The 15,862-nt window shown below is 40.4% G+C and overlaps 1 protein-coding gene across 1 annotated transcript in view; it reads right to left on the bottom strand.

Moving 5' to 3' along the window:
* Positions 1-15,862, bottom strand: part of IQSEC1 (IQ motif and Sec7 domain 1) — a 66,108-nt gene that overhangs the window by 18,842 nt on the left and 31,404 nt on the right. Inside the window, exons 4-9 of the mRNA XM_029965203.1 lie at positions 9,845-10,006; positions 6,487-6,609; positions 5,530-5,696; positions 3,242-3,381; positions 1,466-1,495; positions 184-309 (exon numbers count right to left, since the gene is read on the bottom strand). Of these exons, the coding sequence (XP_029821063.1) occupies positions 184-309; positions 1,466-1,495; positions 3,242-3,381; positions 5,530-5,696; positions 6,487-6,609; positions 9,845-10,006 (748 nt within the window). The remainder of the gene's footprint in view (positions 1-183; positions 310-1,465; positions 1,496-3,241; positions 3,382-5,529; positions 5,697-6,486; positions 6,610-9,844; positions 10,007-15,862) is intronic.

The following is a 15,862-nucleotide window of genomic DNA, read 5'->3' as shown; positions in this document are numbered from 1 at the left end:
CAGTTTAAAAGCAAATTATACAGAATTAAGAAAATTAAGATATAAATCTGTTAATCATCCCAAGATTTCTGGAGTGCAGAGTAACAGATAATAGATACTTATTTTTAGGAATGCTGCTGTATTTAACTGGAGATAGGATTTCCGAATACCTCACTCTAAGTCTGCCTGCCTGGAAATACATACCACAAGAAGATCATTAAATAAAAATATTTCTCGCTGGTGCAATCCAAGCTTCTGAGGCTTATTGGGATCTGGAACTTCAAAGAGCCTACAGTAGCAAACAAGCCTCCTGTGGGGTAGGGAGAGCACCTGGGATAACACAAAAGTCCAGGGTTAATATAACAACATTTAGCTCTTTCATACACAGAATTTTATTTTTTTTTTAATACTTCAAATATTTCTACCTCTAAGCCCATTAGATTTTTCCATCAAAGGACCAACAACAGGAACAGAAAGATTTATATGCATGGCATCCAAACTTCATCAAACTTCTATCAAATACTCTCTATCAGCTTTTATTCCTGTATGTGGATGCCAATGGAAGTTCTATGGGAGAGAGTTTTACTTTGTGAAATGATAAAATCTTAATAATCTTAATACTTTGAGATTAAGTGGGAGCTCAGAGCAAAGGGTTTTGCTTCCACAAGCAGTTTTACACATCTTTGTCGGAAGAAAGGATGCAAAGCAAATTTAGCTTTTGGGAGCTACTTTTTGTCAGCCACTGAGTTAATTCAATTTGGTCATTCCCCAGTACCAAGGAAATGGTGACCTCAGGACAAAGTAAATGCAGTTTCAGGCTGTTTGATTTTCTCATGCCAGTAAGAAAATCAAGACTGATTTTCCATTTCCTTATTGGAAATATCTGCTGAGGTATCTCCAAAGCTGCTGCTGTCAACCTAGTGAGACTTTATTTCTTTCAAGTGTACATGATGAGATCTCACTAACAATACCAAAAGAAATCCATAAAATGGTGCATTATAAGAGTAGTTTTAGGTTTATTACTGAATATACCTGTAACTTTAATCTGGAATCAGTATTTTCTACATTCAGAAGCAAACCTTAAAATCAACTGGCAGTATCTTTCCAGAGTATCATTCAATTCTCAAATGGACCAGGAAGAATAAATACACCAGGGCCCAGGTGCAAAGGTGAGGTGCAACTGTGATTTTTACCTATTGGTTTATTCTTCACTGTGTGTCTAATTTCTACAGTGATAACAGCATTTGAAATGAATAAAAAGTGTATTAAAAAGGTCTAGAAAACTCTTGGTAATAAATTAAGCAGTCTCTGGGAAATATCTTTGTACTTTGGAGAGTTATTACTACAACACCAGGAAAATTCTGCTTGAAAGAACACTATTGATTTCAAATTTTAAAATGTAAAAGAATGCTTCACTGTCAGTTTAAGAAAATGCTGCCAGTTACAATGATTATAAATTTTGAAGGAGTATGAGAGAAATACCTACACAACCAAGTCCATGGTGCAGAGATCCAATCTACAGTAGAAAGACATATACAAGTTCATTAAACTTCAGAGAAACACAGAACTGTATCATAGCAATAAACACATCATGGTCTGACTACGACTAAATGCCTCTAAGTAAAAACAAATATATCTATCAATAAAGACTGTTGCCTGTTTCCCAAATTTTCTTTTAGCTTTCCCACACAGTTAAAAAGTCTCCCAACAGAAGAATCCTTGAACACAGGACTCCTTCCAGGGTATTGTTTTCTTAATCCCATTTAATTTACAAGGTCGGGATCAGTTTTAGGATTTGAATTGCCACATGTCTGAATATAAAAGGAACCATGGAAAAAAACATCTCCCAAAGAAGCCTATATATAAACCCAAATCCCCAAACAATTACAGAAGAGAAGTTTCATATGAAAGCATAAGTGACTGTCAAATACTGACTTCAGAATATTTATTTCCCTTCTTCTCAAAATCAGTTAAAAGCTTTTATTAAGGAAATTTTGCTTTCTTTTCTCTGCTTCTTCAGAGATCTCCTCAGTATGTCCTTCACTGGGATACAGACCTAAATTAGTTTTTTTGGTGGTCCCTCATTCCCTTCCCCCAACCCCTCTGTTGAGGTTTGTCTGAGAAGAGATTACAATTCAAAGCTCTTTACAAGTAATAGGGAGACTCTTGAGATCCACGTTCTTTTTCTTAATCACAAATGCCCCAACCCATCAGACTCTGCTGCAGTGAAGTTGCCCAGAGCTGATAAAAAACAGATGTAGGACTTCAAAAACAGGCAGGTCTGGTCTTCTGTTTTGGCTTTTTTTTTGTTGTTGTTGTTGGTTTTTTTTGTTTGTTTGTTTGTTTGTTGTTGTTTTGTTTTGTTTTGTTTTTTTTCTTTGTTCTGGGCTGCCTTTGTGACTGCTGACATGGGATTTGAACTCAGGAGGGCTGATCATCCACTCGCCCTCTCCACATTAGATACTGGTAAAATATGGGTAAAATATTGGTCTTAATACCTCTGTGTTCACTCAGCTCCTAAACTGAAGGTAAAATGCTGTGGCCTTTCTTTTCTCTCCCTTTTTCCAACAGATGCTTTGAAGATTTTTTTTATATAGCAAAGTATTTCAGGATTTTTCTCACAACAAAGAAAGAGGTATCTCTGGATGCTCAAACCCAGCATTAGAATCCCTGGGACCTGATTTCCAGATATGCTCTGAAACAAAATGATTCCATCTCCCCCTACAAATCCCAGGTCATGGGAGCTGTTGAGCTGAGGAAGATGCTGATGTGATCAGAAGTTCTCTGTTACTCTTGTAAATTATGGAGGTATAAATGACAGTGTAAATTTTGAGATATGATTCTCTACAGCATCACATTAACAAAACACTTCAATTCTCTTGCAATAAACAAGAGAACTGCCTAAAATGCAGATATGTCAGTGTAATTTCAGACTTGTAAAGCTCCACATAAAGAATTTAAGACTCCTTACATCATCACCCATGAATACCAGACTGTGACAAGAAAATCCACGTGCACTGTGAACGCCCCGGATTTTAAGTCAACCTTAGAGCAAATCATTATTTGGACAGTTTGCCACTTAGCAACCAATTTATCTTCTAAGCAACCCCTCCTGTGCTGTTCTATGCTGTGCACTGCCCTCCATGCCCTCGGATTTGAACTGCCACATGTTTGAATAAGAACAGAACCAGGCTTCCCCCAGAAGCCTAGATAGAAATCTAAACCCCCAAAGCAGCTGACCTTCCAGGCACAGGGAACTCACCGGTTTCTTCCCCACGATGAGTTTTTCCACCTTCTGCACCTGGGACACGTGATCCTCGTTGGTTTTCAGCTCCCGCTTGCGGATGCGCTCGTAGATCCCGATGAGCATCTCCCGAGGGATGTCCTCCCCGTCATCCACACCTGCAGGGCCAACACTCCCGTCAGGGCTCTCACAGACACTGCTCTCAGCCAGGAGAGGCTAAAAACAGGAGCACTTTGCTGTTCCCTGCTCACAGTGATGCCACTGCTGCCTGACTGCCCGGGTGTTTCACAGCTCCCAGTGCCTGTTAGCCAACACCTCCTCGTGTCCTTGTCCTCCCCCACCGAGGCAGCAGAAGTGATGCTACTCATTCTTCAAACACTGATTTTTGTCCAAGAGCATTGAGACACTGATGGAAATTACACAGGTTGGAATTTTTGTTTTAAAATTCAAAGCTAAAACTAAGCCATTAAGAGGTTGATTTCTATGCTTTTTTTTTCTTTCAAGTTTCCTCTGCTTGGTATCAAAGCTCCAATGAATTAAATTACACTATAGACGCTAAAACCTCCATATGACCTCCTCCTAGGAATATACCCCACTGGGAGGAAGCAGAAGAACTGTTCCATTTTGCCTCTGTCTCAATATTACTCGGCGCTGTTCAGAAAATAATTTCCTATGTGAGAACCTTATGAACAACCAGTAAAATTAATTTAACCAGTATTTCTTGTAAGATTTCAAAAAGAACTAATTTACTCTGGAAAAACAAATCAAGCAAACAGCCCAGATACCAGATTATTGTTTAGCACTGTGTGGTTATCGTTGGCATGTCATCCTAACAAACGCCACGCAGCCCTGAATGCGCCATCCTGAATTTTTAATAGCAGTGCAAGGAGTCCAATTTCACTAAGTGACTTAAAGCTGCATTTCCCGGGGACAGGGAGATGCATGTCTATTTTGTAAACAGGTTTTAAAGCAATAAACTCTTATCTCCCATTCAGAATATTTTGTCACCCAGTGGAACAACTGCTCACATAAAAACCACTGCAATAAAATACAGTTTCTTTGGAGAAAGAAGGAAGCAAAACCGCCTCTGTTTTGTTCCACACCACCAGGCCTCCCACAGACCACCTTTGTGGTGCAGTGATTTAAAGTTACAGGCAGGGTAACATGTCATAAAAACACCTGCAAGAATAAAAAATTGCTGGTATTCATGCTGGAGATCAGAGAGAATGTACTGCATAAAACACAACTCATGTAACTGCACTGTTATGCCAAGAGATGAATATCAGGCCTTTTTGAATATCTGTGGACTTCATGATAAAATCTCAGCACTAACTTCAACTTTACTAAGCTGAAACATCTGCTGAGCACAGGCTGTTCATTGCTGCCTTGTATAAATCTCAGGGAACAAAAGCACCAAACACAACTTGCATTCTCAAGATCTGAAATTCCAGAACACCACAAGTATTTTGTTTTCACTTGTGCTAAAATGAAAGTGCCACATGCACACATGAATACAAACTGCCCTGCACCTGAGGTGTGCCTATACAGAGATATTCATCTTTATATATGAAGCAACTTGGTTCTTTTTTTCTGCCATTCAGCCCACTTTCAGCTCTACTCAGTGACTCCTTCCTGTTAGAAAGAGCTGAGCTGATACTTCACAAAAAATTCTTTCACCACAAAGAACCAGGATAGAAAGATCTGAGATACAGATTTGAAAAAATACCTGTATTTTTCTGGCAATCTAACTGCAAGCTTAGGTGGGCCATAGCCTGGCAGATGATGTCTTGATCAGAAAATACACCAATGAAGGAATCAAAATGAAATTTCTGGGCTATTTACACCTTTCAGGAAGGTCTTGGAGGTGGGATTTTGTTTTTACTTGGTGAGAATTTAAATATCTGATTTATTTCCAAAAGTTCTCATCAGGGCAGAGTGATTTCTGTTCCTCAATACATATATATATATATATATATATATATATATAAAATATATATACATATCTGTATACACATATGCATACATACACACACACACACATATATATATGTATGTGGGAATAAAAGGACCCGACAATACATCCACTCAAAAAAGACATGATAAAAATGACAAAATACTACATAATTAATTCTGTTTTCACTATTCCAGAAATATTTAAAGCCTGTAAAAATGGCAGCAGTTTCAAGTCAGGTCAAATCAGCATCAAGTGCTCTGTATTTCGCCTTTTTCCCAGACAACAGTGGTGTCCCTCCAATGACAGTTACAGGGAAAAGCTTTTCAGACCTTCCCTGGCAGAGTTTTCTCACCCCTCAGGTTCTTGACAAAGTCCTCCAGCTTCATTTTCCGCTCTGGTTTCACGTTTGGGCTGTACATGTCTGTGTTGAGCAGGATGATGGCAAAGGCCAGGATGAAGATGGTGTCGGGATTCCGGAACTGTCTCACCACCCCTGGGTTGCAGATACAGTATCTCTGGCTGGAAAAAAGCACGTAGTGGAAGCTGTCAGAGCCAGGAATTACTTCTCTAATTCCACCAAATAAACCAACTGCTGCATTCCAGAGGCTGAGCAAGCTATTACTGGTGTTCCATACATATATTTAGCTTTCCATCCACAAACTTTCATGAGCCAATTCTTGAATGTGGAAGGCTTTTGTTTTCTACTACCACTGTCATTTCACCTCTTAGTACACATTCTGAGCTACAGTAACTTCAGGATTTCATTTTTCTCAGTGACTAATGCCCTGACAGCAGGTAAGAACACAGCATTGATTCTGGCTTACTGCCACAGGGTGATTTCCATCTTATCCTGCCTGGGATAAAGTACACCTGTGTTAAACACTGACAAGTTAATGCTCTGTTTTCCACTGTTGTTGAAGTGCTTAATGAAAAGTTGGGAGCATATATACTCTAAAATGTAAATGGGCTCATAATTCCACTCATATAAAGTACTATATCCAAACAGATTGTTAGAGACATTCAAAAATCCCTGGATATCTTTTCAACTGGTGCCAGAAAGAACTAATAGAGAAACCTTGTTCTGTTAATAGAGATGCCATTTATGAAGAGCACCAGTAAAGGAAAGTTCCTATTTCACACTTAGCAAAAGCCCCACAAACAACATTTATTTGAAACTGTTGGTAGCTCAAGAGGACACTGCAAATAAGCAGGGAAATAACTTGGATCTGCTCAACCTGCCCAGTTCTCCAGCTGGCCTGTCAGACAGCAGCAGTTTCTGGTGGCTGAGGGACTGATTTCAGTCTCTTACCTGAAAGCTTCAATGAGCCGTTCCACCTTCTGGGCTTCTCCCTGGACACGGATATGAGCCTGAAATTTCCTGAGTGCTTCATCCAGTTCCATGGTTGAGAAGTCCATCTCATCCACCACACAGCTAGGAGAGAAACACATTCCATTGTGCCTCTTCGTTTCTAACAGCACAGACCAAAGGGAAGAGCTCAAAACAAAAAACCTTTCGATTTTCCATCTCACAGAGATTCAGGGAATTGTCCTTTAAACTGTCAGCAGCAACGGCAGTAATTGTAGGTAACTGTGAAGGAAGGCTGCAAATGAGGGATCCATGAGAATGTGTGAGCAGAACCTTCTTCTTTTTTAACAGAAGAGCTGCTGGGATGACAAATGTCTGACCAATTTAAGGGATGTACCACTGCCAACAATAATTATTAGATTCGTACTTCCAGGCCAATCAACCATCACAATGCCTACAACAATAATAAGTAGTTTATATCATATCTCAAACAGCCTGCAGCAGGCACAACACTCTGCACCAAATGGCTCTGTGTCTGGGAACGTTCTTACATGCAGAGAAAAAAAATAACCCTGTTTGGATACTCTCTTATTACCACTGTAATTCTCATCTCTCCATCATTTGCCATGTCTTTCAGTTAACACTCATGGAGAAATAATTACTTTCTTGCTCAGAAAATACAGTGCTGACAAAAAATAAAAAAGGAAGTATTTTAATTTAATCAACAATGTGAATTATGTCATTCTAATACTTTGTTTAAAGACTGCTTTAAAATCAGAAGGCTATAAATTTCCTTTCTTTAAACTTACCTTTTAGTTTTTAAATAACCAGACAAGAATTACTGTACTGCAGAAACCACTGAAAGCACATTCCACTTTTAAAAGCTTTTTCTTAAATGTATAGGTTTACAATGACAAATGAGAATAGATCATACTTTTCTTCCAGTAAAACTGTAGCTAACATAAATTAATAACCAAACAATTTATTCCCCTTGCCTGGAATATTTCTCCCTTTGTGTAGAAGACTTTAGGCTTTCCAATCCACACCTAAACCCCCTCATCAGTTCTGCAATAATGCCCTCAGTCTTCCCACCTCTTCCAAGTTCTTTAACACCAAAACCCTTTTCTCCTTCAAAGGTGTAAAGCACATGTGCAGCCCAGCTGGAGTCAAAATGAACTAATTAATGCAATTAAGGACCTCCAGAAACATGCTGGCCAACAACAGAATGGGAGGGGTCTCAAAAGGTTTTACATGAACTATGGAGACAGCAGATAAATCACCATGGTCACTGTTCTGCACCACCAGCAGGCAGCAGCTCCAGCAGGCCCAGAACTCAGCTCTTGGTCAAAAATTTAGGCTGTTCTCGTGAATATTTTCTAAGCTCAAGGTATCAAATAGCTAAAATACCCAAATTTACTGGTCTGGGAAACTTGAACACAAATCAAAGCAAGTGATCTGAAAATAAACTGTGTAACAGAAAAAGGATCATCTTTTAAAGTATCTTTTCTATGTACCCACATGGAGCTGTATCAGTTTGACAAAATCTACCTTCAATCTGTAAATATGATTTTTAGGATTAAACGCTATTTTATTGTCTTTTTTTTAAGAGAAAATACCCTGTTCCCATTTGCAGGCAAGCTTCAGAGCACTGTGCAGAGAACTGCTTACAGGGAGCTCCTCACCCCAAAGCCTGGCTGGAACAGCTCAGAACACATGCATTCCAATAAAAGGATTGCTGGGGGGCTGGAGGCAGGTGATCCTGACCTTGTTCTTAACAATTCACCTCCTCACAGACAGACACACACCTCTGCTTAGGTCTGCCTGAGGTGCTGAGGGCAAGGGATTTGTTCAGGATCACAAAATGCATCGTGGAATCACGGAGTGCTTTGGCTTGGAAGGGACCTTAAAGATCAGCCAAGATTAGAATCCGTCTCGTCCTGAACCTGTACTGTTCCCTTTAAAAAAAAATTAAAAATACACACTTTCTGGAGAGTCTTCCCCCTAGTCTGACTCATAATTGCAAAATGCAGATCACTGTGAGTGGCCAGCGGTGACTCATGCTGAACAGGGATTGCATCCCAGCCAGCCACATTCCATGACTCTGCAGCCTCAGCCTGGCTCCAGGCTTTGCCCTGGAGGTGCTTCCCTTGCTTTCTGCTGGGGCTTGGACTGTAAGAAGGCAGCTTTTAATAAGGCACAGGAAAGAGAGAGGGAAGACCTCTAGAAAAAGCCTCTGCATCTGTAGCCCAAGGCAGATTTCACTACAGCTTTCATTACACTGTCAAATAAAACAGTTATTTAAAAAATGGTGGTGAGCATTTTCTCTAGGCTTCCTTAATGGGAAAGATGTTGTGGTTTTTGCTTTAATTCTCAGCAGTTTTGTTAGGCATCTAGCTAAAATTTTATACAATATCTTGAAATAAAAATGGACTAAGATGTATTCATATTTACAGGCCAGTATGTCAGATACAAAAAAAAAAGCCCCAAAGAATACGTGTTTTAAATTAATACCCTCCTAAAATAAAGCAGCTTTGGTCTAGTCTATATATAAGGTTTAGATATTTATGACCAAGCTGCTAAAAGTCTGATTTTCTGCTTTGCAGAAAATCTTTTGGTTTTTAAAACAGTTTTTGTTTATCTAATCTTTTGGAAAATAACAGTTTGTATAGATCTTGTCAGCACGTGCCTGCACAGGCAGAAATCCCTCCTTATCTAACATCTGAGCCATTTGGCCATAATAACCATTTTCAAGTTCTGTTACTGATTAAACCTTACGTTGCCTACAATATTATTGTGTTTCATTCACTAAATTATCAGAGTCTGAGGAAGAAAAAAACCTTTGAAATTACACACTCTAAGGTCTATGAAATTAAAACATAAATTTAGAGTAAATGCACGTGGCCACAGGGAATATAAATCCTTGTGAGTATCTTGCTGGATCAATAACAAAACCAGTGCCTTAACTGGAAAGCAAAGAAATAAATATTGGCTCACATGTATCTTTTCTTACCCTTTGGAGTGTGGTTTCCCCTCCTTCAGAACAAGACCCAGAAAGAAGCACAAGACACCCCGAGACCACTGCCTGGAGCTTGGTGAAGGCCCATGCTGACTGCTGAGCACCAGGACACTGCCCCCTCCTCCCCACACACACACTCACTCCAGCTCATCCCAATTGAACATTCCCACCTTCTCCCCACACACACACTCACTCCAGCACATCCCAATTGAACATTCCCACCTCCTCCCCACACAAATACTCACTCCAGCTCATCCCAACTGAACATTCCCACCTCCTCCCCACACAAATACTCCAGCTCATCCCAACTGAACATTCCCACCTCCTCCCCACACAAATACTCACTCCAGCACATCCCTGTTGAACTGCTTCTGCCGATTTCCCAGGAATTCCCCGATCATCTGCCTGCTGAGCCCTTTCCTCTGCAGCAGAAAGTGGGCAACACCAACTGGGGTATCTGGCACGAATCCTCGCTCTATGAGGTACTGGACTCCTTTTTCAGGTTTTCTGAGGAGAAAAGGTAACATAAAATTATTAATTTTCTTCCATTGGATCTGAATTCATCTGATTAAAGTTTTAGAATTCTGGCAATCACTTTTAACCAATGTAATGCTATTGCTGAGATAGTTTCAGGATGAATGTAGCCATCCTGTTGAACACATTGCTCACTGTTAATAGCTGAAAGTATCTTAGAAAGCATCAAATAGCTTTGAAAGCATCCCTGCATGTTATTACACATTTCCCTGCTCCATAACCCTTCCAAAGAGATACTTTGTGTTCAAGCAGCTTCACTTGCCAATGCCAAAGACGAGCCCAACACCAGCTACTCAGTGCTCCTGTTGCTGGGAGAGATGGACCTTCCAGAAACTGAACTGAAAAGCTGCTGCTGAAAAACAAGAAACAAAGAACACCCCTGACCTCCCACCCCATTGCTGTCAAAAGTTAAACTGACTGAACAAAACAAGTGGTGTAACTTGCAAGCTGAGAGGATAAAAAATAAAAGGGAAAACTAAAGGCAGTCAAGCAAAATGAAGCAATTAAAAATGGTGCAGCTCCCACGTAATTTAGATTTTTTTCTTCCTTCTCCTTTAACACACCCATTGCTCCAGATTTCCCTCCCTCAGACAAACACCTTAGTTGCTGCAGCATTTTACATCTCTTTACACACCTCCAGATTTAGCTGTAACCATTTTCCCACCTCAAAACAAAGCAAGCTGAAGCTACTCATTGTGACTTGTTAAGAAGGGTGTTCTGGGGAGGAGGGTTGGGATGGAGCTGGTTTCTGGCAATAAAACATACAGGTTACAAAGGCAAATGCTGCTTAGATTTTAAAGTGATGCAAAACTGCCCTTCTAGCACAGACTGCACTGTCATCCAGCAGTGCCACACAACAGCCAACCATCATTCATTTTAGAGACATTAAAGAGGAATCTTTACAGAATCAGCAATTCCATCATCAGCTTTATTTTGTAAAGAATTATAATATAACGTCCACCTGTCTGACCTGAAAGATACTTCCTTTAAGGCAAGTAAAATCAATTTCTAAGGACAAGGTGACCGTACTATTTTTAGACAAAGTTGATTACACGACCATAGCCCCTCCCCAGGGCTTTTAATTGCAAGCAGCATTACTAAATACATCATCATTCAGTTCTCCTACTCTTTTACATTACATTATTATACACTTAAGACCCTACTAAGAATTAGACAGATAAGAGAAATATATATAATTCAATCAAAAGGGAGTTCTCAAATCTCAATTTCTTGCCTCAGCTTTGTGGCTCTTTTCATCCGAAATAAGATTACACACACAGTCATCTTCTGAAATTAATCTCCTTCGTACTAAAGAAGTACCTTTTTTGGTAAATAATGAAATTGCTATGTTCATATGGTTTTGAGCTGTCTTTCAGAATTCTTAAGCCTAATTTAAATTCACAGCATCCAACAAAAGCAGGAGCAGTTTTCTCCATGCCCCTTGTTAGTGAGCTACATTTGTCCATAACATCCAAAGTGACACAAAGACACCACAAGCAAACAGGGATCCTCCTGCTGGCAAACCCAGCTGTTTAAAACTGGACAAACTTTCTTTTTTCACCAAGCCCTAATTTTTCCTGAAGTGTATGACTGGATGCAGAAGGGAGTGGGACATGAAAGAGTCATGGATTTAACATGGGATAGGACACCTGGTGTAAGTTTATCCTCATTTCTGTCTGCTCAGAATTGAGCACAGACCATTTTGTACTTACAACTAAGTCTTTTGTGATTAGGAAAATTCCCAGTGATGCTTCTTAATTACACCTACAAATAACAGGGAAGATGAGAAGTCTATAAATAGCAATTGAGGAAGCAGCATAAGCAGAGTAGTTATTTCCAGATTTGAATACATTAACTAATATCAAAATAAACCCTCTAAATCTACCACCTCACACAGACATATTCAGAGAACTTTTGATATTTACAGGATTGCTTCCAAAATAAAGCTTGAAACTGTCTTCTGTCTCAAAAAACCAAGAAAACAATCAAAACAAAAAAAAAATGAAAGGAATCTACTATGGAAGAAAAGAAAATGAACTAACATGTGCAAAACCATATTTACACAAAATTCCCAGGTGTTACTTGAAGGGCTAAGGACCTTGCCAGAAACTGAGTAATAAAAAGACCTTTAGGGTGATTTAATGTGACTTTTAGGGGAAAAACACTGATGGAGGAAATAACCCAAACTTCAAAATAACAGAAGTGCTCAAGACCTGCCCAAGCTTGAGAAAGCAAAAAGTCAGTCAGAAACCCCTCCTGCTTTGAAGAGGGGAAGGATAACCTGGTGACTGACTTCCCAAAGCTTTCAGGACCTGTGCTCACACAGCCCCACAGGCAGCGTAGGATCACGGGCAAACACACTGATGGCTTTGGGGCCACAAAATAAACACAGTCACCAACACACCACCTTCTGCTGCTGCTGGACATGAAGCACCACCAGTTTCCAAAGGAACTGGTACTTGGGAAATAAGGCTTTGCATTACCTAGGCATTCAAAATGTTTTCTTCAAAATGACAGGAAATACTACTTTTTCAAAAACACTGCAGTGATTTTGAAAAGTGAATTTGGAGGAGGGAAAGCTTTTAGTTGGATTCTGGATGGTAAGAGAGAGCAGCACAGGCTTAGCTGTGCTGTGACCTGCTGGACTCAGAGCCCATCTCACTGCCAGACCAACACTAACCCCGAGTGCTGCAGCTGGGTGAGCACTGGCACCAGCCTCTTCCCTCACTCCTACTGCTGCTTTGGGACTTCCTCACAAGCTGAACTAGGAGAAAAAGTTGGTTGGGATTTTTTTTTGGTGGGGTTTTGGTTTGGTTTTTTGATTTCATTTTGGTTTGGTTTTCATTATTATTTCATTATTATTTTTTTTAATCCAGCCAAGCTCCCCCACAGCTGCACCATCAGTTGTGCCATCCAAGCCACAGAGTGGATAAAGTGCCCATGTCCACAGCAGCCAAGAGAAGAGAATAAATAACAAGCACTACCTCAAAAAGAAACCTTCCACAAAACCACAGTGCACAGGTGGGTAAAACCTTCTCTTATCCCCCACCTGAAAAACGTGGAAAGCTTACAAACACCCAAACCACATGAAATCTTTGTGTTCCCTTTAGAGCTCAGACAATAATAGAGCTGTAAAACGGAAGCTTTCATTAACAAAGAAGCACAGAAAGCTGCTTGCCCAGGCCTAGATTTCCAATACCCAGCAATGCCAAAAGATCATTTCAAGTAAACCAGGGATTTATTAACAGTGTAAATAACCAAAAACATACTGTTCTCCCAGCTGCCTGAGACAGGGGGGATAAAGCCAGCCCGGCTGAAAATGAGAAGTGTGGTGGAACTTCTAGAAATTCAGTATTTCAGTAGGCACATCTCTGCTTTGTGGTTCCTTGCCTATGTTCAGACACACATACAAGACACTGAAAGGACCATAAACTGAGAGAATCTAAAAAACAAGCAAACCAGAAGTACAAACATTTCTTAGAGGCTGTTAACACTGCAAACAGAAACAGCTGCCAAAGAAATCTTTTCATGTCAGGGGTGGAGAATTTAAAGCAACTATGATGCCAGCCCTCTGTTAAAAAAAAATAATCTCCCTTGCCTTTGATACCAGAGACCTCATTTTGAAAATATTTACAGTTGTCACAAAACTAAGCATTACCTGAACATTAAAAACTAGGGATGGCTTTCTTAAAGCAAGAATCTAAGACTTTTCTTAGAATCATTTAAGCAGTTAAATGTTTTTAAACAACCGAGTTGGCAATAACAAGCCAGTTGAACATTTTCCTTAGTCTGGCAGACAGCTAAATTTTGTTTCTATATGGCTGTGCTTCTTCCTTCACTTCTGCTGAATAGCCTATTGCTGCTGCAGTGAAGCCAAGAGAATCCCTATGACTATTTTAAACCTTCTGGCTAAGAAGAAAAAAACCAATATCCTTAAAATACTACCAAAAACTAGTAGCAAAACAACTTGTCAGAGTTCACTCAACTGCACAGCAAAGGCAAAAGGGGACTGAAAGGAAGAAAATGAGAGAAACTGAGAGGGAAGCCAGAGCTGTGTGTCTTTCTGGGTTGCACAACTGTAATGCAGAGAAAGGAAAACTAGGTGTAAATTGCCTCTTCTGGTAATTACAAGAAAAAGCCCTGGGTCAGGAAAATAAGCCAAGGAACAGCACATTTCTCCCAGTTCCTCTGCATCTCATGGAAACAGGGAGATGGTTATTCCCATGGCTTGGGCAGGAGCCCTCCAGTTTGCCCCAGAGTGGGGATGATTTCTCCTCACATTATGACATGCTAATTTTCCAAGGTTCATTCAAGGCCAACCCAAATACCCACCACCATGGATGTGAAGGTTGCAGCTTACTTTAAATCACACCAAATCACCTGGAGTAACCTCTGTTCAGGGAAAGTCAATTCATACTCACGTCACCAATGAAAGAATTCACTAGGAAGTGATCTCAGAGCCCAGTTCTCTTTGGTGGGGGAGCAGAATAAAGAGAGGAAACTGCAGATTTCTGTTTTCATAAAACTGGGTAAGTGACCTAAACGGTTCTACCACTCCTTTCTGCCTGACCACCCCATTTCTTTACGCCACTATCTCCTAGTGAAGTGCTAGGAAACTATACATTAAACATTACTACTGCTACTGAGAGTTTAGGCTGCTCTGAAAACTATTGCCTGAATCAGAGCTGATTATAAAAGGGTAACACGTGTCTAAAAGGCACGTAAAGGGTCAAAGCAGAAAGTCTGGGTTATTCTAATAAAGGAAGGAAAGTACAGTTCAAAGCAATTTCAGAAGGGATTTTTCTGTGCAAGAAGCAACATCCTTGAGGAACAAAAGCACAGTGAAGACAATCAGAAGGCACACCCCAAGCAGTTGCAGTGCAGTAGCTGGACATGTCCTTGCTGGTAAAAACAATCCTGAGTCATCATGCTATAGCACAATCCCTAGCTCCTCGTTATTCCCTCTCTTGGCAGTGGACAACCTGTTTTTTCTTTTTTTCCCCCCACTCCCTCCTTCCTCACGAGAAAAAAGGAAATATTTTAGTGAGAAAAAAGGAAATATTTTAGTTAAATAAATGTCCCAAAACACTCCATGTGGAGTTTCTCATCTCCAACCCCGTTGCATCTCTGCATTTCTCAAACAGTAGGAAAAGGAGTTTGTAGCTGCCAGCACAGCAAAACGCACTCCACTTTGGGACAAACATATGGAAAACCTGCCATTTCTCTGAGCACTGTTTGCCAGGGCTGTGTACTGCTCTCATGTTTATGCAACTGTTGGCAGGAATGAGGCACTAGGATGACTATGTCCTTTAAATTGAGGAACTCTCCCTGTCTTTATGTCTTGTGCTGTCCCTGCCCTAAATACTCCTTCCACACCCTCACCCCAGTTCATAACAGAAGCACTTCAGCTTCAATTTCTGTACCTCTGCTGACTGCAAATGGGAAACACTGCCAGCCACACCCCCTTTGAAAGGGACACCTTTGAGATGGGCAATATCAAAATACTGTTTAAAGATCTCTAGATTTACCATTTACAGATCCAGCAACCCCCAATTCAGTAGATAGATGTGAATTGTTACACAAGAAGAGGGAGTTGCCATGCCCTTCTCTTCTTAACTCTGGTGTGACTCTTGGGGATCATCCTGTGCAGGGCCAGGAGTTGGACTCAATGACCCTCATGGGCCTCTTCCAACTGAGCATATTCTGTGATTATTCCAAGGGTTCCTACACAGCCTTCCCAACTCCCTATCAAACTGTCCCCTCTATACCTGAAAAGGCAGCTGCTCACATTTTTCACTCTCCAAATTTGACCACTTGAGATTTTGGGAA

The sequence above is a fragment of the Manacus vitellinus genome, unplaced genomic scaffold (assembly GCF_001715985.3).
Source record: "Manacus vitellinus isolate BGI_N305 unplaced genomic scaffold, ASM171598v3 scaffold_91_pilon, whole genome shotgun sequence".
NCBI classification, from domain to species: Eukaryota; Metazoa; Chordata; class Aves; order Passeriformes; family Pipridae; genus Manacus; species Manacus vitellinus.
The sequence above is the reverse complement of the archived record's forward strand: the minus strand, read 5'-3'. Positions and strand labels throughout refer to the sequence as shown.